The following is a 21,965-nucleotide window of genomic DNA, read 5'->3' on the forward strand; positions in this document are numbered from 1 at the left end:
CTTGACACCACTTCAATCCTCATGTCTTAATACTATCCAATCCAAAGTGGTATATACAGTAGTCTCACTTATCCAACATAAATGGGCCGGCAGAACGTTGGATAAGCAAATATGTTGGATAATAAGGAGGGATTAAGGAAAAGCCTATTAAACATCAATTTAGGTTATGCTTTTACAAATTAAGCACCAAAACATCATGTTATACCACAAATTTGACAGAAAAAGTAGTTCAATACACAGTAATGCTATGTAGAAATTACTGTATTTACGAACTTGGCACCAAAATATCACAATGTACTAAAAACATTGACTACAAAAAAGCGTTGGATAATCCGGAACGTTGGATATGCGAGTGTTGGATAAGTGAGACACTACTGTATATCAAACTGTAACCAATCAGACGACGCAAAGGAACTTGCGGAGGACTAGGCCGCGACGACGCCTGCCAGTTTCCCTTTCGCGCATGCGCCTTCGCCCCGCCCCCTCTTCCGAGTCCTCCACGTTTCCCAGCGTCCCCCTCGTGCCGCACCACGGAGTGGCCCGGCTGGAGCGGCATTCCTTCTTCCCTGGCTGCAGAAGCAGAAGCAGCCGGAGCAACATGGCGGGCACGGAGCAAGGGGGCAGCCCTGAGGAGGAGAAGCAGGAGCAGCAACACCTCAATGGAGAGCTGCCGCTGGACGCCGACGAGAGAGAGGGCGCGGCGGGAGCCGGCGGAGAGGAGGGCGCTAAGAAGAAGCGCAGGAAGAAGAAGAAGAGCAAGGGGCCCGCCGGCGCAGGTAGGGAAGGCTTCCCTGGCTTACCCGGGACAGGCGAGTTAATGCGAGGGCTCAAGGCTCGGGAATCCTGGGAGTTGCGGGTTTACAGCCTTCTCTCCCAAAGTGCTGGGGCCCGCCTCACCAAACTAAAGCAACTATATTGATTCATAGCATTGAGCCAGTGCAGTTGAAGTGTTGTCAAACTGCTTTAATTCTAGTCTAAAGGAAGCATGGGCCAACTCGGGCCCTGCCTTGAGGTGTTTTGGACTTCAACTCCCACCATTCCTCACAGCCTCAGGCCCCTTCCTTTTCCCCCTCAGCCGCTTAAGCGGCTGAGGGGGAAAAGGAAAGGGCCTGAGGCTGTGAGGAATGGTGGGAGTTGAAGTCCAAAACACCTCAAGGCAGGGCCCATGTTGGTCCATGACTGCACTAGAAGCAGCCTTCAACATACAAAGCTCTCTCCTTTCTATTCGTACAATCTTATGAAATATGCTACGGTTAGTGATGTATCTTCACTGTAGAATTAATGCAGTTTGACAACACTTCAACTGCCATGGCTCAGTGACGTGGAATCATGGGAGCTGTAGTTTTTACAATTACAATTATTGTGTTGTCGAAGGCTTTCATGGCCAGAATCACTGGGTTGCTGTGAGTTTTCTGGACTGTGTGGCTGTGTGCCAGAAGCATTCTTTCCTGACATCTGTGGTAGGCATTGTCAGAGGTTGTCAGGTATGTTGGATACTAGGCAAGTGGGGTTTATATATCTGTGAATGTTCAGGATGGGAGAAAAAATTCTTGTCTCTTTGAGGCAGGTGTTTCCAGACCTTGAAGCTGAAAGGCTATTCAATGCTAATCAAGGTGACCAGTTGCAACATTCACACCTGCCTCAAACAAACAAGAATTCTTTCTCCCACCATGGACATTCCACAGATATATAAACCCTACTCGCTTAGTTTCCAACAGACCTCACAACGGATTGCTGTGAGTCTTTTGGGTTTTATGGCCATGTCCCGGAAGCTTTCTCTCCTGATGGTTTGCCCACATCTGTGGCAGGCATCCTCAGAGGTTGTGAGGTATGTTGGAAACTAGACAAGGAAGGTTTATATATCTCTTTAAGGTCCAGGGTGGGTCCAGACCTCACAATGTTTAAGGATGTCTGCCATAGATGTGGGCGAAACGTTAAGAGAGAATGCTTCTGGAATATGGCCATACAGCCCGGAAAACTGACAGCAACCCAATGATTATTATTATTTCTATCCCACTTTATCCCTCCCAAAAAAGACTCAAAGTAGCTTACAAGGGCCCCTTTCTACACTGCCATAGAAAATCCAGATTATTTCCTTTAAACTGGATTATATGGCAGTGCAGGCTCATATAATCCAGTTCAAAGCAGATAATGTGGATTATCTGATTTCATAATCTGGATTATATATATATGACAGTGTAGAAGGAGCCCAGTTCTTTATCCTTCTCTGTCAAAAATTGCCAGTGCTTCTTCAAACTACAACTCCCTGGATTCCATAGCATTGAGCAATGGCAGTTAAAGTGGTGTCAAACTGCAATCATTCTACAGTCCGGATGCATCCTAGGCCTATGCTATATGTGAAATCCTTAGTAAATGTTCTCAGGAGGGGGGTGAATGGGTTGCTGGCTGTTCTTATTAATATGCCCACGGCCTGTCTGTTTCTAACCATCGGTTGCCACAATCTGTGAGACTTTTACCGCAAAGGGGTTGAAAGGCAGGGCAAGAGAGTTGTCTTGGGAAAGGGGGTGGACTGCTGCACTGCTGTCACTGAAACTCAGGGTGTGGGAGATCTTGGAAAGTGAGGTACTTAAGTGTAACGCTGCCATCTAAGGATAGCAGCAGGAGTAAACACAAAGCTCATGTGTAAGTTTTTGTTATGTTGGATTCAGACAATTCAGTGTACGGAAAAAAGAATTAAAAATGATCTCTTGGCGATTTGGGAGTGCTGGGAGAAGAGTCTTGAAAATATTGGACACTCAGGCGCGTAAAAGCCGGTCAGACTCATAGAATTAGATGTGGGAAAACTGACGCCAACATTTTAGAAAGCCAGAAATATAAAGAATCAGAATTTGTGGAGTTGGAAGAGACCACAAGGGCCATCCAGTCCAATCTCCTGGTAGGCAGGATTACACCATTAAAACACTCACAGCAGATGGCTATCCAGCCTCTGCTTAAAAATCTCCAGAGAAGGAGACTCCATTATACTCTGAGGCAGCACATTCCATATCAAACAGCTTATTATCAGGAAGTTCTTCTTTATATTTTGGTGGAATTCATTTTCCTGCAGTTTGTATCCATTGCTTTATGTCCTAGTCTCCAGCGCAGCAGAAAACAAGCCTGCTTCATCATCAGTAACTATTTAAAGATGGCTATCTTAAGATAAAGGGGTTGAGATTGGCTATGAAGAGTTTTCCATTCTTTTAAGTAGGACTTGTCCTAAGAATGAAGTCGAGATAAATGTGCATTCTTAAAAGAATTTTCTCATTTATATGGAGTACTCATGCAGTGATAGGGATAATTACATATCTTTGAAAATAAGTAAGTGGTGGCATAGCAGGTTAAACTGCTGAACTTGCTGACCGAAAGGTTGGCGGTTTGAATCCGGGGGAGCGGAGTGAGCTCCCGCTATTAGCCCCAGCTTCTGCCAATCTAGCAGTTCGAAAATATGCAAATATGAGTAGATCAATAGGTACCGCTTCTGCGGGAAGGTAACGGCGCTTCATGCAGTCATGCTGGTCACATGACGACCTAAGAGGTGTCTATGGACAAGGCCGGCTCTTCAGCTTAGAAATGGAGATGAGCACCAACCTCCAGAGTCGGATACGACTAGTCTTAATGTCAGGGGAAACCTTTACTATTGAAAACATTGTAACTTTCTCAGTGGCCTTTTGCATCAGTGTTAACCCATCTTTTTTTGCAAATAGGACAAGAAACCGAAAGAGAGGGGGAGACCCTTGATGAAGTAACAAAACAGTTGGATAAACAGACATTGGAGGAAAAGGAAAAAGATGATGATGATGAAGGCAAGTGTATTCTATGCTGCTGTAATATACAAATATGTGTGCTAATGGTTCTAGAGAAGCTTAGGTGATTATTATGAATATTTTAATATAAACCTAGTTTATAATAATGCAGCAATTTATATTAGATGTACTCTGTCAACACAACCCCTCCGTATTTTTCCACTAACTAGAATATCTCAATTTCTTTTCAGTGGTGAAAAGAAGTGATGCAGTGTCACTCTTCATCACCACTTTGAAGGGGATTAATTGAAAATTGAGATTTTTGTGTTTGTGATCATGACGTGTGAGGTATTGCTGAAGGGAACTGACCTTTACATGTGTAAAGGGCTTCTTAGCCATCACTCAAAATCTGAGTCCCATCTTCTCCATTATGTAGCTCTTCAAACTGTATGTACAGTATGTGAACATTAGCAAGGTTTGCTTTGTATACCTCTGCCTGTACATTTCTCTGGATCGATGAATGGGCTCCTACATGCACCCCAAGATTGGGTCCTACTGAAGAAACAACCACCACAGTCACATCTTTTTAGCCAAAGTCGTTTTAATCTGTTTTAACTGTATGTGTTAATGTTTAATTTATGATTGTACATGGCATTGAATGTTTGGTTTTTGGAAGCCCCCTTGAGTTCTTTCGGGGAGAGAAGGTGGGTTAAAAATAAAGGTTATATTATTATTTAGAGAAGCGATGGGCAAATGCATAGTGGTAAAATGCCATTTCTGACTCTGGCTAAAGGCTTATGTATATGGCACATGATAGTTCAAGTTTGCATTTAATGTTATATCTACAATTATATTATGCTTATTTTGGGTTACAGTCTGCTCTGAAAGACTGCATATCTGAAAACAGACAAAGGCTTAGTCGAAAATGTAGAAAGCAGCCTGCTTCCCTGCCTCCTGATTGGTTTTGGACAAGAGCACTTTATGGCTATGTATGGATGTCACCCTAAACAAGAAGTGAGGAAAGTGTGGCCCTACAAATTACATTCCAGCTCAGTCAATCCCTACAAGGTTTCAGGAAGTTAGTGTCCAATAGTATCTGAAGAACCACAGTTTCTCTACCCTTGAACTAAAGCATTTTTGTGTGTGTGAGAAGCAACTTGAGAAACTACAAGTCGCTTCTGGTGTGAGAAAACTGGCTGTCTGCAAGGACGTTGCCCAGGGGATGCCCGGATGTTTTGATGTTTTACCATCCTTGTGGGAGGCTTCTCTCATGTCCCCGCATGGGGCTGGAGCTGATAGAGGGAGCTCATCTGTGTTCTCCCCAGGTTGGATTCGAACCAACAACTTTCAGGTCAGCAATGCAACCTTCAAGTCAGCAGTTCTGCCGGCAGAAGGGTTTAACCTACTGCGCCACGCGGGGGTTCCAGAATAGTTTAGCATGATAACAGTGTCATACAATGAGCTTCAGGCATAAACATTTCCAACAGTTTAGAACTTTTGTTTTGAGTTGCCATGTTGTCTGGATGAATGTTTAATGATAAATCTTCATTAGCTGGAACAAGCTGTCTTGAGACTGTGATTTACAAAGTTAGTTTGTTTGAACAAATCAATGTCATGATTCAACATAAATTAAGCATAATACCGACTTGTGGTTAATCTAAAATGGAAGCTTTCTGATATCTTTGCAGCTGCACAGGAGGAGAAAAGGGAGGTGAACTCTAAATGTTCTGTTTATGGTAGTGTGGCACCTGAATATGTGTTATAACTCCATAGAGTTGAAATTGATTAATTGGATCCAGACTTAGTTGTGTTTGGTATAGATTCAATGAAATAGATGGAACCTAAGTTAGTTGAGTTAGCTAACATTTAATGAACAGAAGTTTTCATTATTTAAATTTCCTATAGCTGGGAGGAGTCCGATTATCAAGTGACTATTAATTGGTGGCTCCAAAGTGATGGATAAAATGAGAAAAGTATCAGAAGTTACTGTTAGTGGAAATAATTGTTTCAAAAGTCTGGCCAGCTGTCATATAACTCAACAATTTATCTTAAATGGTGACTGAGTAGAGCAGCTCTGTATTTCACTTTTTATGTAAGATGTGTAATTCCCAAGAAAGAAATGATGGACTTTTAAATGTAATGATAACAAGAAGACTTATTTCTTGACTAATTTAAAGACCCTTCAGAGAGAATTTTTATATCTCTCTGTCTCACGGGATACAACTGTCTCATAGCTTAGATCATGGGTCCCCAAACTAAGGCCCGGGGGCCGCTGCGGCAGCTCCCTCCTCCTCCTTCAGCTGGTGCGCGCTTTACAAAGCTTTGCTTATTTATAATGGCATTTTTATTATTATTTAACTAATTATTAATTATTAAGGGGTGCTTTGCTAGTGATTTTGGTGCACAAAAGCAGAAGGGGGTTGGAATAAATAGCATAAGGGGTCTCTTCCAACTCTCTTTGTTATTATTATTGGCACAAAGACATAGTATAACACAGGAAATGAGATCTATATGCTTCTCAAGCATTTAGGAATCTGTGATTTATTATTATTATCAACAACATTGAGGCTGGGTGGCCATCTGTCAGGGGTGCTTTGTTTGTGCTTTTGGGTGCACAGAGGCAGAAGGGGTTGAACTAAATGGCCCAAGGGTTCTCTTCCAACCCCCTTTATTATTTAGATGATGACGATGATTAACATTGAGGCTGTATTTGTTTACTTCAAAATAAGATATGTGCAGTGTGCATATCAATTTGTTCATTTAAAAAAAAAAACTATAGTCCGGCCTTCCAACGGTTTGAGAGACCGTGGACTGGCCCCCTTTTTAAAAAGTTTGGGGACCCCTGGCTTTAGTGCCATTCAGATAGTAGGATTTCTAATAAGTGTGCCTAGGATCAGAAACTGGGGTTCTAGCCCACATAGAAAGTTTGCACCAGTCTTCAAGGACATGGCAGCTTGAATGGTTTGGCTTGCTGATTGGCACCTTTACCAGCAGCACTGCAGAAAAAAACTGTAATCATTGAATAGGAGCAGCTATTGAACTCAACATTGCCAGCTTCTGCAGTGGTTAGCATAGAAGGCTGGAAAGTTTTCCAGATCCATGGATGAATGAACTGTATGCCAGAACTTTTTTTCTGATGTAGTGTAAATGGATTAAGCACACTTCAAGGGCAAGAGAAATTTGATGCAGTTTTAATTCACGAAAACGAGCAGTGCTTTTAAATAGCATTGACTATTTGAAGATCAAACGTATCTTTGTTTCGGAATGTGCTGGGACAGATAAATAACACCTTTTAAAATATAGAACAGTTTTCAACGGGCACATTTTGTCATTTCAGCACCTTAACTATAATGTGCAACTGTCAGATCTAAAACGTAATCCTGTAGCCCAATTTTGAAGAAATTAACACAGTAGACCACAGCTGATTTTTTATTTTTAGTATTGGTTAAATTAAAAATCAGTTTGTAAGATAAAAAATGCATGTACATAAGTAAATGGGAACTGATATTTACTGTAGTCTCTTGCAAAATACCATTGCCAGTTGCCATTCACCTTCCACTCTTTTCATGTTTTCTTTTTCCTCCTCCCCCTAGAATTCTGGAAATAAAGAGCACTTTATAGGTATTGAGCCTGTTTGTTCATAGATTTTAAGGGTGGCAATGCTTAAAAGAGTAGGGAAAAGTGAACATTTTGGCCAGGCACCCAAACAGTATGCAGATGACGTGTGCAAACCTCTGACATATAGTTCTTTTTGCACTACGGCATTATGTGATACGTAAAATGATATCAGCAGGATTATACTAAATATTGTGATATCTTACGAGGTTACCTGTTTTTGGGAGAAAATCATTTTTGCTCTAGTACAAAGTACTTCAAAAAGATGGACCCAATTTAAAATCACTATATGTCTGCTACTACGAACCACCCATGAATTGAAACCTTATCATTTGAAAGGGTGGAACATACCGAGTTTCAAATGATTACCGCTAGAGGCCTCTCCCAGTGCACAAACAGTCCCCAGCTTCAATCATTTGCAAGATAGTGATTACACAACAAAAGGCCTACTGAGATATTCTCCATTTTGCGGAGTTATTTTTTAGATTAGTTTCTGGGTTAAAATGGTTAGTAAAACATGGTAACTTATTAAAACATTGTGACTTTTTGTGTAATTGTACCATGTTGCTGTTTGAAATTGGGACCATCTTTTTGAAACATCCTGTATATCAGTTATGAAGTTTGGACAAGCCTGGTCAGATAGTACAGATTTTTTTTTGCTGTTTTTGGCCCAATCTATTATTGTCTAATTTTTTCTCTAGCAGTTGTATGTATTGCTGATTATGTGTTGTTTACATAGTTATTTTCATTATCCAGTATTTATGACTTTTGTGTCCTGTAGATGGCGAAGGCGAAGGCGATGGTGCAGCAGGGAAGAAAAAGAAGAAGAAGAAAAAGAAGAAAGGACGTAGGTGTTGACCACATGAATATATCATAAGTGGCATTCCTGTCATGTTCTGAAACTTACCTGTGCTGTTATCCTGCAGCTTGAATGAGGATTTTGTGGCTCTGTGGCTTTTTCTTTGGGCACTGCATATCTCCAAAACCTTTGGGGGGGAAATCTTCCTGGCAACTTTGTTACTTTGGGGGGGGGGGCATTGAGCTGGTGCAACCTGCAATGGGTCCTGCATCTCCAGATTGGCCCCTAGATGTCATCTCTTATAATGAGTAAGCCCACTGATCTGTTGGGCTGGGAATTGCGTGATCTTCCAGATGCTATTTGATTTTAACTCCAGTGATTTCTAGCTGATATAGTCAGTCTAGAAGAGTTGGAGAGCTGTGTAATTCCTCTTTAACAGTCTAGGCTACTGCTGTGAGCAGCTTTGTCTTAATCTTCTCCCAGCCTTCTGGCTCACCGTATATATTTGTATATAAGTCAATAACAAGTTATGGGGCCAAAATTATAGGTCAGTTGTGGTGAGTTAGTACTGCACATTAAAGGAGCCTAAAAGAAGCACGAACCTCTACACTTGGCACTTATTTGTGGGGGGGGGGGGGGAGAGTGCCAAAGGGCTGCCGCTATTTTCTTGCCCAGAATTCTAAAAGGCCAAAAGTGTCACTGCAACAGAGAGTAGAGGTGTCAGTGCTTCTTTTAGGTTTACTGGGACAGACTAAACTCTCATCTCTTGCCACTCCATTAGCAACTCTGTGGGTGGGATCATAATCTGTTTTGCACTTCAGTCACAGATGAATCACTACCTAGGAGGCATAGGTTATGGGTCCACTGATTGGTAGGTAGGGCTGTTCTTACCTTGCTTTTTATATGATATCAAGGTAAGTAATATTATGGTGAGATTTCTTGAAGGCTAGTAGCATACGTACCACATATACTTCAGTAACGTTTCATGAATAAAAGCAAGGACACAATCAGACTCACTAATTCTTTAAAATTTCAAGTCACTGCCATCCGAAGCAATCACCTATTAAAGGTCTCATACCCATAGAATAAACTTATTCTGTTATATATACATATTGCTAAATATATCCAGCTTATTTTCCATCTGTACATATTTTAGTTATGTATATTTGGTTTTTCCCCCCAGTTTTATTATCTGCCCTTAACTTCAATTTTGAGAGGAAAGCGTAAATAAAATCTCTCCCTATAAAAATTGTCTTGTATCAGCTTTTATAGCAGGACTTTTATGAATAATTTTAAAGCTGCTGAAAACTTCAATGTGAATTTTAATAGGCTAACCTGTGTCCTCTTATATTGGAAGTGATTCCTAGTTATGGTAATTTCTGGGAATAGGCAGAAGTTAAATTCTAATGCAAGTGTGTCAATGACTGTCATATTGAAAGACCAAATAGATTTAGTGTTTTACATGAGACAAGAATCCGAAAATAACTATCTTCGTAAATAGGTACACTTGAAACCTATACAGATGTCATAGTCTTAAAGAAATGGACAATGTGTTTGCACAAACTAGGCTATTTGGCTAAGGCACATCTTGTTGGCTGCTGGCACTTGGAAAATCAAGATAGGTTATTTGAAGATATCTGAGCATATTTTTATTTGGATGTGATATCAGGCAGGAACTAAGCGTCAAAATGCTTATGTGCCAGAAATTACTGAATAAGTTATAAATTATGTTTTTAAACCAACAGCCAAAGTCCAGACAGATCCTCCATCTATTCCAATATGTGATTTGTTTCCCAGTGGGATATTTCCAAAAGGTGAAGAATGTGAGTACCCACCAACACAGGATGGGTAAGTGTCTACTTTAAAGTTTTAAAATGATACAATGACAACATATAGCAATGGAGAGTGTTTTTATAGGCTCAACTAATTGCCTAATCTTTACTGGCATCACTTTTTTTTTTTTTACTGCGTGTCAAGTTTGTTGCATTGTAGACCATACTGCAGACTAGACGGAAGATAAAATTGAGCTGCTTTTTGACCTTAAGGTCACTTGCAGTATGTAGGTTCCCTATTTGGACTCCATATTGTTTACCTGCAGCAACTACAAAACATTGTACAAAATACATTAGGTTGCTGAAATAGCCTAAGAGGGTTTTCTGATTGAAGGGATTCTGATCTTCATACTATTCGTTCAAATTTCTCATCTAAATATGTGTTCAAAGCTTTGCTAGCAAAATACACAAAGGATGTGCTTAGTCTTTACTAGACATCTGTTTCCATGCATTTTTCTTGCACAGGCCAGTTGATAGTTTTTTATATACTATTCAGAAGCACCCCCTGAACGTGTTTACCAGTTCTCCATGCTTTCAGATTATAAATATATAGTAGTATCATTAAGACCTAAAATAGTTTATTGGATCTTTATTGTGTGATCAATACCTGCACCAAATCCATTTGAAATGCTTTGTATCTTGCCAAAAATATGTGATAACATGAAAAAGCATATATAGTTTATTAGTCTAATGAAAGCCTGATCTAAATAAAGTTTTATTATTTATTATTATCTATCTAGTAGGGGGTAAAACAGATTGTCCCTTGCAGATCTGTTCTGTTCATCACCTTGGCAATTCAAAAGAAAAGTGAAAAAAAGTTTATAATTTAATTTGTTTTTTGCTATGTGAATCTTGGCAAAAGGATTTCCCATAGGTCTTTTTTTAAAAACATTTTCATCTGCATTCTGAAAAGCCGTTACAGTCCAGTCTTACTGTGCCAGGATTCAGGGGTTCAAGCTTTATAATAGAAAAAATTGCACACATGTAGAATTTTCCCTCCAGTGTCATCTTTAAAATATTTCAAATCATTATCTTGTTACTGTTTGAACTTAGAGGAGTCTGAACAGGGCCGTTAGGATTATTTTATATTATTAATGGACAGTAAACATTGATTGAACATGTATCTTGCCCATGCTGAGTTCTCAGGAGAAATACAGTAATTTAGCACTATTGAATATGGAAGTATTCAATTATTATAATTATAATTAAGGATACTTCTGGTAATCTTATATATATCTATATCTGGTGTTTGGAACTTTTTTAAAAATTAAAACATGTATATTGTAGTTTAAGATAAAATTTAAGGTAACGTGTGACTACTTTTGTGTTCTAATGTTAAAGGCGAACTGCTACTTGGAGAACTACAAGTGATGAAAAGAGAGCACTAGATCAAGCAAGTGAAGAGATCTGGAATGATTTTAGAGAGGCTGCTGAAGCACATAGACAAGTGAGGAAATATGTTATGAGCTGGATCAAGCCTGGAATGACCATGATAGAAATATGGTGAGCAGAAAAGCCTACAGAAATTTCCTTATTGTAGTTCATTGAATGTACTTTGCGTATTTTTCTTTAGATGAATTAGTGGCTAGAGGGGAAAAAAGTGAAACACTTCCTCAATGTAATGGACTTGTGGCAGCAAGTCTGATGGAAAGAGTGTTCTCAGTATCACACATAATATATATGGGTGTATGTGCGTTTATGTATATAAATGTATGTGTACAGTTTATAGTTTCTAAAATGCAGCTTCTAGGTGACCTCAATCAGCTTTTGGGAGAAATTTCCTATTATGTAATAGAGACATTTGCTTTCCTAGTGAAAAATTAGAAGACTGTTCACGGAAGTTGATCAAAGAGAACGGCTTAAATGCTGGCCTTGCATTTCCTACGGGTTGTTCTTTGAATAACTGTGCGGCCCACTACACCCCCAATGCTGGAGATCCAACTGTGTTGCAGTATGATGATATCTGCAAGATAGATTTTGGAACACACGTTAGTGGTGAGTCTTCTATTGCTTATTTGTATGTTTAGATAATTTAGCTGGAAGGCAAATGATTTTATTTAATTTATCTAATTTCAGGTCGTATCATTGACTGTGCTTTTACTGTCACATTCAATCCAAAATATGACAGGCTCTTACAAGCTGTAAAAGATGCAACTAATACTGGAATAAAGGTATATCCATAGGGTGAAATGTAACTGGTTGTTATCTACATACTTTTGTGAGAGAAAATTTTATCTTCAGTTTCACTCTGGAGTTTTTTGTGTTATGTGTAGTGCGCTGGAATAGATGTTCGTCTTTGTGATGTCGGTGAGGCTATCCAAGAAGTCATGGAATCTTATGAAGTTGAAATTGATGGAAAAACATATCAGGGTAATTTATTTCCATCTAGAATTTGTGGTAGCCTTAATTCAAACTACATTATATGTAAAAAAAAAGTGGGAGGGCTTTAGATTTTGTAAATCTTACACATCTGCTATGACTATGCTGTTATCAGAAGGAAGGGCCACATATTTTTTTTCAGGGGTCGAGAGAGATCCTGTATTTTCTAGAACTGCATTGCATTTTTAAAATAACCTTGATTTTTCTATTCAGTGTTGTATACCTTCAAGTAATTTCAAATTTATGATGGCCCTAAAGCCACTCTATTACGGGGTTTTGTTGGCTAATTTTGTTCGGGGGGGGGGGGGGTTGCCTTTGCTATTCTCCGAGTTTTGAGAGTATGTGACTTGCCCAAAGTCACCCAGTAGGTTTTTTATGGCCAAATTAGGATATGAATCCTAGCCCTCTAGAGTTGTGGTCCAGTACTCAAATCACAACATAAATGTTCCTATTTAGTATAAATTTCAGGGATTTCATTTGCTTTTTTCTAGATTTTAAAACCTAAAAATAGCATTTTAAAAAATAACAAATGTTTCTGCCCTTTTTGCTGAAGTGTACTTATGTCAGTGATTTTGTAATATTTTATGTAACAGTGAAACCAATTCGCAATTTGAATGGGCACTCTATTGGACCATACAGGATACATGCAGGCAAAACAGTTCCCATTGTGAAAGGAGGAGAAGCAACAAGAATGGAGGTAAGCAATTTTTTACACCTCCTTTCTGTTGGAAGTCCCGTATATGATTAGATTGTCGAAGTTATGATTAATAGCCAAACATTACATGGCTTTGCCTTAATATGTGATTTTACAGGTGAGAAAGTAAAATGAAAGGTACTGAACATGTAAAAAATATTTATATTAAAAAGAAAAATGAAATCTATACTTGACATGTAGAACAACACAATTCCTAACATGGAAAAATAATATTCCCTTCTGCTGTTTAATCTTGACTTTGGTAAAAATTATTTTTGAAAAGAAAAGGAAGTATTGTTGAAAATTTTTAAATTAGAGAAAATGTTTTATTCAGAATAAATAGAAACTCGATCAGTTGGAATGTAAAGTTTGAGAAATTTATGCAGTGTCTTATTATCACAATTAATGAAACATCTTGCAAAATAGCTCACGTAGTAACATTGATTCCCAGGAATAGTCCAAAACCACAAAATATAATTTTGTTTTGAACATTCAGTATAATTTTATATATTAAAGCAGACATGGGCAAACTAAGACCTGGGGCTGGATGTGGCCTCCTAGGCGCTTACCTCAGGCCCTCCTCATTTTTCCTGCCCTCTTGGCATAAGGACACGGTGGCCCGCTGCATCCTTATGCCAAAAAGATGGGGGAGGAAGGCACATAGCAGCTGAGAGCACTCTCAGCCACGGTGTGTCATCCTCCTCCCGGCATAAGGACGGTGTGAGTGACCCAATCCTTATGCTGAGGACGGTTCAAGGAAGGCATGAGGTGGCTGAGAGCCCTCTGGAGCACACTTGGCCTCCGTCTGTCCCGCCCTCCCCCGCCTTCCTTCCGGCATAATGTCAAGAGGATAGGCCGAAGATTGGGGGGGGGGGGGGGAGAGGATGGGTAGGAGAATCAGGGCAGTCGCCGGATGTCCCGCTTTGCGTCCAGCATAAGGATGGGTCAAGCATCCCTGTCCTTCTGCTGGGAGGACAACCTGAGAATGACCCAGGCCCTGTCCTCCTCTCTCCTGGCCCGGCCCTCGTATTCAGGCCCACAATGCGGCCCCAAGACAAAAAAATTTGTCCATGTCTGTATTAAAGTGTTGTGTTTTTTTTTTGTTTTGTTTTTTTGTTTTGTTTTTTTTATTTTTATTTTTTATTACATTCCAACAATTAACAAAATTTTAGCGATGCATGTCTTATTTCAATATACATAATACCAAAAGTAAGTAATGCTTAAATGACATTTTAAACGATCCTTTGGAATGTAACTCCCACCCCCCTCCCCTCCCCCATTCCCCCTCCCCCCTGGAACAGCAATTCAATATATTATCATTGTATCATTTTAACTGTGTGGAACGCCTGGTTCAAGGTGGTGTATCTTTCGTCTCCATCTATTTTGTTAATTAGGACTGACCATTTCCTGAACCAGTCAGGTTCTTTTAGACAATTTGTATATTTTCTTTTCCTTTGATTAATGAAATCATTGATTATATATTCTGATATATAAGACCACCAAATTTCTACATTCCATTTTGTCTCATCCCTCCATCCTCGGGCTATTGTGGCTTGTATTGCGGCTGTCATATATTTTAGAATCTCGGTCCAATTATTGTTATCTTCCCTTACCTTTATTGTGAGGGACATAAATCTGGCTTTGTCCCATATTAATTCTTTCCCTATAATTTCTTCCATTTCTTTTCTTATTTTGCTATAAAAGATTTGAATTTTTCTAGTCCCACCACATGTGGGAGAATGAACCTATTCCCCCACATTTATGCCAACATTTGTTCGAGGTACTTCCCGTTATATGAGCCAATTGTAGGGGGGTTCTATACCATTTTGTGATTATTTTCCTTTGTGTTTCTTTGATCCTTATATGATTAATTTTATGAATATTATTGATCCATGACCCAATTAGTTTCTCAGTAAAGTTTTTTCCTGTTTCCAGATCTCTGTAAGCGTTTCTTTCGTATTATAAGTTAAGGTAATTAGTACATCATACCATAGCCCAATCATTCCTTTATCTGTTTCTAATTTCCTTCTAATTATTCTATCCAGGGGGGTTTCACCTACTTTTTCTTCTTTTCATGGCCTGGGCTTTACTGGACAAACCTAACCATGCTATCCAGTTCCCTTGGCCACATTTATCTTTTATTTTATCCCACTTTAATATTTCTCCATTGGGGTCCATAAGGTCCCCAATCCTTTTAATACCATTTTCCTTCAGTGCCTTAATTATATTCCTAAATGTCTTGTCCTTATTTTCCAATGTTTCTAATGGGAAAGGGTCAATTTTATTTATTTGTAATTTAGTTTGCCATTTTTTCCAGATTGACAACATTGTTAAGCAAGGGCCTGCTTTTATGTTCTTTAGGTCTTTTATATCTATTCTCTCTCCCATTGACGTTCCCTTTAGCCAATTATTTGCTTCCTTTTCTATTTGCACCCATTTTTTTGACCCTTCCAATTCGAATTCTAGTAATCTCACTAGTTGACTTGCCTCATATAATCCCAATGAGGGAGCCCCCCATCCACCCAATTCTTGTTTACTATAATATAAGAAGTTAGCAATTCTGTTTTTGTTTCCTCCCACTACCCATTTTTTGAAAGAGTTATCCCATTTCTTCAACAAATTGATAGGGATATTCACCAGGAGGGTTTGGAACAGGAATAAAAACTTGGGCAAGATCTTCATCTTGTAAATTTTTAGCCTTAAGGAGATATCTCGAAATTTTTTTCCCCATGAAATGATTTGTTTGCTCATATTTTTCCATAAATGATTGTAGTTCATTGGTATAATATTATTAATATTTTTTGGTATATCTACTCCCAGGTATTTCATCTTCTTATTCCCCAGTTTTATTCCCATGATGTTTTGAACCTTCTTAAGTTCTTCCCATGTTAGATTTTTATGTAGAATCTCTGATTTCCCTAAATTAATTGTGAGGCCCGAAGTTTTACCAAAATCCTTAACTGTTCTGACTATTGATTGTAGTGACTCCTCCACCTCCCCTAAAATTATCATAACATCGTCAGCGTATAGATTAATCTTGATGACTTCCTTGCCCACCTTATAACCTTTAATAGCTGGGTTGTTCCTTACTGAATTTGCTAAAGGTTCAATGGCCAATGAGAATAGGGCTGGGGGAAGGGGACATCCCTCTTTAGTTCCCCTGTTAATGTTTATTTGTCTAGTGTTGTTTAATTATTTAGGTGATCAATACCCTGTGTGCCAGAATAACCTCAGCTCCCATATGTAGCTTCCTGACCCAGAGAATGATTAGAAAGTATACAGATCATGTCTATTAATACAATGAATTAAGTCATGCCTTATACATTGCTTCTGTGGGACAGCACATTAGAAACATTAAATATGAAGGGGAGTTTAAATTAAGTTACAGTGTTTTGATTTGTAGAAAAAATTAAATGATCCACCATTAACTTAGGCAGTAGGCATGTGCGATCTAGAAAAAAAATGGTTCTAAACTCTCTTCGAAGGTAGGGAGCGCTGGCGCTTCGTTTCTAAAGTCATTTCCAAATTTTGAAGGCAAACAGTTCGAAATTTTGCAAAACTTCGTGATTAATTTGTTAATGGTGGATGCACATGCGCAATAGCGAAAATCAGCAATGGGGGGAACTTTAGGGGACTCTGCCGTCCTCATTTTTGAGCTATCCTGATTAAACTTGCTACAGTGGTAGAACACATTTACCACTGGTAACTCATCAAATTTCAGAATGTTTCCCTTATCCTCTGATTTTTCGTGATTTTTCATAGTTTATATAAAAAACATTTTTAATACTGAAATCTGTTCCTGGTTTGAAAGTGTTATTTCCTGTTTCATTGGGTTGTCTTTACTTTGAAAGTCATCGTTCTACTTCAGAAACTTTGTTTTTGTGGCTGAAACTCTGTTATTTTGGGGGACACTCAGCAAACCATAATGTGATAGCATGATGTCCCTTGCGAAAAGAAAAAGTTTTGGCAGTGTAATAAAGTTTTGCCATATTTTTGTGACAGAACCAATTAGGAAATGACATTTATCAACCAGGAACAGAGAGGGTTTTTGGGAATGATGGGATACGCAGTGCTTTGAGGCCAAACAAAGAGAGGGCCTTGAACTCAGAGGATTCAGCTATGTAATGTTGCTGCCTCTCCCCAGACAAAAGGAGGGCAGTACACCACCAGCAGAGATAGTTTTTGGAAATGATGGGACACACAGTGCTTTGAGGAGGCTTAGGCCAAACAAGCAAACAAACTCAAAAGGCAGAGAGGGCCAGAGAAGGATTCAGCTATGTAATGTCGCTGGGCTCCCCCAGACTAAGGGAGTACAGGAGAGAGGGATTTTGGGAATGATGGGGCATGCAGTGCTTTGAGCAGGACAAAGGTGTCAGATTTTTAAAACAAAACAACCCCTTTCCCCTCTCCAAAACTTCTAACTCCCACTTTTGTCCCAAAAAATAAATGCTTCTTCTTTTACTCCTTTATTTTAGATTTTTAAAACAAAAAACAACCCTTTCCCACCCCAAAAATGCCTTCTCTCTAAAGAGTTGACTCCTTTTTTTCAGTGGCTACCAGTGCCTCTAGGTCCCCCTGCAACAACAACAGGCCAGGCAGGCAGGCACAGGCAACAAAAGATCAACCGTCCTCCTCGCTTCAACTTTCAAGCCAGAATGTGCCTCGTGGCATGCAGCAGATGCTTTTAAATGTGGACATCCAAACCCCTCCCCCTTACATGAATGCCCATACTGATTGGGCAGGGAGGCAAGCCCAGGCTATCCTGGTCCTCCTTGCAAACAAGTTTGGTTGCTTCAAAAATGCTTTCTCATATATCCAGTCTAAATTACGAGCCCATTAAATGAATGGCTTCAACGCTTCGGAATTGAGGGTTAATTCCGTTACGCTAATGTGGGTTGGAGCCCCATTCGAAAATCTGAATAGATCCGATTTATGACGATTCTGAGGAATCGTCATATTCGTCATATTAGGCAGTTCTCAAAAGGCACTGTGAATAGATGAATTAAAATAAATAATAATAAAATGTTATTTATATACTGCTCTGTCTCCCCGAAGGGACTCAGGGTGGTTTCCAACATAGGTAAAATACTCAATTACCAACACAAAAACATACAACACAACCGTAATAAAACATCGACATAATTACTATGACACAACATACTCATACAGAATTAAAAACCAATTCAATGCTAATCCATTGGGTAAAGTTCAACTACCAGTGGACAAGATTCCAGGGAGTGCCTAGACACTATGAGAAGCTGGGCCAGGGATAGTGCAATGAAGTAACAAAAAGATGGGGGTAGGTAAGGTGCAAGCTGGTGGGTAAAGTGCAAACTGGGTTTCTTGATCTCATGGCCTGTTGAGCAGCTATAAGAGGGTTAGACTTAGAATTATGGAAGTGTTTAGAGACATTGCTTCATGTGTAAGATGCCTTAAATATCTGCTTTGTAGGGTAATGTGTATTTAGTTCTTAGAAATTTAATGTAACAAATTAAACATGACTAATTTAACTGCACATATGTAAAGACATATCCTATTTGTTTGAGCCTAATGCTCACCTTTTTGGGCTAAATTACATTGCCAAAATTTAATTGTGCATTTGATTCAATGGCACATTAGAATTGTGTAAATAATCCCACCTCTGTTGAAAAGCCCGGAAGAACCTGGAGCCCCAGAGGCTGGATGGGGAGGCAGGGGGATGCGAAAAGGCTGTTTCCGGTGTTAACAGTCAGGGCTGGAGGAAGAGGAGCACCTTGCTGGTGATCCAGTCGTTCCTGCTGCTTTGCTATGAAGCCTGTATGTCTTATTTATCTTATGCAGATTGTAAGCCTGAGGGCAGATTATCATTTGTAAGATGCCTTGAGTGCCTTTGTGGCTAAAGAGCCGGGTAAAACTTCTCTAAACAATAATTAAATATATCTTTTTCTTTGTAGGAAGGAGAAGTGTATGCTATAGAAACATTTGGCAGCACAGGAAAAGGTGTTGTTCATGATGACATGGAATGTTCTCATTATATGAAGAACTTCGATGTTGGACATGTGCCAATAAGGTTAGTCCAATTTTTACTACATTAGGTAAAAATGTTGCCTTAGATATGCCAGTACCTTGGAAATAGAACATCTGATAATCATAAAACATAAAAGGAAAAATGGCAATTAGATGCAATTTGTGAGATGGAAAACCATGAAACTTATGCAGGAGACCTGGCGGCCTAAGAGGCAATAAATAAATGCCTTTAAATAAATTGCAGCTGTCTGAAATTATTATATATTAGTGAACAATAAGCAAGTTCCCTGTTGATTCAGGTTCTCCTGAAATTCAGTGAATTGGGGTTTGGAAACAAACGTTTACATTGTTAAAAATGGAAATAAGTTTACATTTGAGTGTTGAATTATCTGAATCTCTGCTTTGAACTGACATCACTGAAATAGAGCAAAAGGATTTCTTTCTTTGATTACCAACTTGGGTAGAAAAACAATACTCTGAATCATTTCAAGTAATGTATTAAGATTGCAGTTCTAAACATCTAAGGCACTAAGTTCCTTTGATCATTGTGTGAGTAAACATGCATATTATTATATAATATGTAACTGCCTGATATATATATATAGTTTTGGAAGAAAATATTTCCCGTGCATCAACCTTTTCTCTCTCTCATTCTGTGCATTCTTTTCTCCTAGGCTTCCAAGAGCAAAACATTTGCTGAATGTTATTAATGAAAACTTTGGCACGCTTGCCTTCTGCCGCAGATGGCTAGATCGTCTAGGAGAAAGTAAATATTTAATGGCTTTGAAGAATCTGTGTGACTTGGGTATAGTGGACCCATACCCTCCCCTCTGTGATATTAAAGGCTCATATACAGCACAGTTTGAGCATACCATATTATTGCGTCCAACATGCAAAGAAGTTGTCAGCAGAGGAGATGACTATTAAATCTTCAAGGCCATTACCTCACCTATGTACTCTGTTGGATTACATTATGCCAGAATAAATTTGCAGTCTGTTTTAACAGTGGACCCAATGTGATAACTTTCCGTGTTTGGAAAAGAAGAATTGAATCAAAGGCAAGTTCTCTAATGTAACTAACCAAGGAAAATGGCTTTCTGGGGCCTTTAGAATATTTCAGGTTACATATATATTTTTCTTTTGTGAGAAAATGCTATAATGCACAAAATCTTAGTTTGGAATGAGTTCTGCATATTGTGTGGAAAATTTCTGAGAAGGCTTTTCAAATATTTATATTACCATATTCTTACTTGAACGCTTTGAATGACTACACCTGATTTCTGTGCCCAAGTCGTATCTGGTATTGCCTTTTAAACATCCTGAAATTCATTTTGTAAAAAATAATAAAGACAGATTTCCAGATCTAAAACTATACCTGTTTAAATATTAGTTGAGGAAACTTCCCTATTAAATTTTATCTTGAAAATATGACAGGATATTGCATTTACTTAACACTGGAAGCTATTTGAAGGTTGTGAAAGGATGGGAAGTATGTGGCCTTCCAGATGTTGAGGCGCAATTCTGATTATGCCTTACCACTTGCAGTACTGTCTAATGCGGATGGGGCTTTTAATCCATTGGCAGCCCACATTTCTCACCCTGCTATGTTGTATGAAGATTTGCTTCCTTAGATTTATAGCACTGCTAACTTCCTGGAATAAATCTTACCTTCACCGATAGTGCATGGAGATGAGCGGTTGGGCGTTCTGCATGAATTAGTGGCCTTCTACTAATGTTTCTGCTATATATTCAGTGATAATCAACCTCAAAGACTACAAGACCTTTTAGTTATGACTAATTTAAATGAAAGTACAAGTATTCACATTTCTCCTACGGAAGCCTAATTAGGTGCTACTTTTCTTAGAATGTGTTTTAGTAAAGCAGTGTAGAAACTGCAGGAAACATTAAGTGATTCTTGATGAATATTTTTGGGATTACCATATTTGCAATACTTTTAAGATTATACTTCAACATTACCAAAATCCAGTAGTACCCATCAATATTTTGGAAATGAAATATGGCTATTTTAATGTATCAGGTATGTATAACCTTATCTTGAAAGCCATAAAAAGGGTTTCTCAAATTGCGATTACATGAGAATATTTAATGTTTTCTTAATGTGCTTTGGGAGAAGGAAAAGCCAATGAAAGACTAAAACCAGCCAACCTTGGGAGAAAAAGTTAACACATATAATTGCAAACATTCTACTTTTGAAAAGCTTAAGGATCCCTGCCACAGTACTTGTTCAAGAGAAGCATACAGAATTTTCGTAAGGCCTTTTGTCATTACATGAGCAACATGTTTCCAATGGTTTTATTGTATTAGGTTTTTAAAATGGTGATATAATGGGCTGCTCAGTCTAAACATGGAAGGCTGAATGGGGCAGAAGCAAGTACTAGAAATACAAGCTTAATTTGCAGCTAGCATGCACAGTCTTACGGTCCATAAACTGCTAGAACCACACCAAATAGAAAAACGATTAACTCATAGTACAGGTACAGATGAATAGATTAGAGCTGAAAGTATACAAATCTTGCTACAACATCCTGTAGTAAGTGACGAAAATTGAAAAACATATTCTTCTCCACCTACTGACACAAACATCTCATCTTGTATAGGACTTGATACATGGCACACTTTCCTTGTAATTCATTCATTTTGGGGCACAGCTCTCAAGGTGGTTGAGTAGATGGGAGCAAAGTGCACACACCCCCTTAAAAAACCAAAGAGAATGGGGGGAAATACTGCTAGGTTTGGAACTCAAGCTATTTTAGACTAAGGGGATCTTCCAGTTTTGAATCACACCCATCCTCAGCTTAAATAATGTAAAATCTACAACTATAGTGAAAGTGTCCCTTAAAGGGCACAATGAACTTTCTCTTAGTGGATAAATGCTA

At 38.8% G+C, this 21,965-nt stretch overlaps 1 protein-coding gene across 1 annotated transcript; it reads left to right on the top strand.

Moving 5' to 3' along the window:
* The first annotated feature begins 499 nt into the window (after positions 1 to 499).
* Positions 500 to 20,437, top strand: metap2 (methionyl aminopeptidase 2). Its single transcript, XM_062982820.1, has 11 exons — positions 500 to 776; positions 3,705 to 3,803; positions 8,140 to 8,205; positions 9,903 to 10,005; positions 11,331 to 11,492; positions 11,803 to 11,984; positions 12,066 to 12,160; positions 12,263 to 12,359; positions 12,962 to 13,065; positions 18,996 to 19,111; positions 19,743 to 20,437. The coding sequence occupies exons 1-11, from the start codon at positions 599 to 601 to the stop codon at positions 19,993 to 19,995; spliced, it is 1,455 nt and encodes a 484-aa protein (XP_062838890.1). The 5' UTR covers positions 500 to 598; the 3' UTR covers positions 19,996 to 20,437.
* Positions 20,438 to 21,965: the final 1,528 nt, after the last annotated feature.

Source organism: Anolis carolinensis, chromosome 5, assembly GCF_035594765.1.
Source record: "Anolis carolinensis isolate JA03-04 chromosome 5, rAnoCar3.1.pri, whole genome shotgun sequence".
Classification (NCBI taxonomy): Eukaryota; Metazoa; Chordata; class Lepidosauria; order Squamata; family Dactyloidae; genus Anolis; species Anolis carolinensis.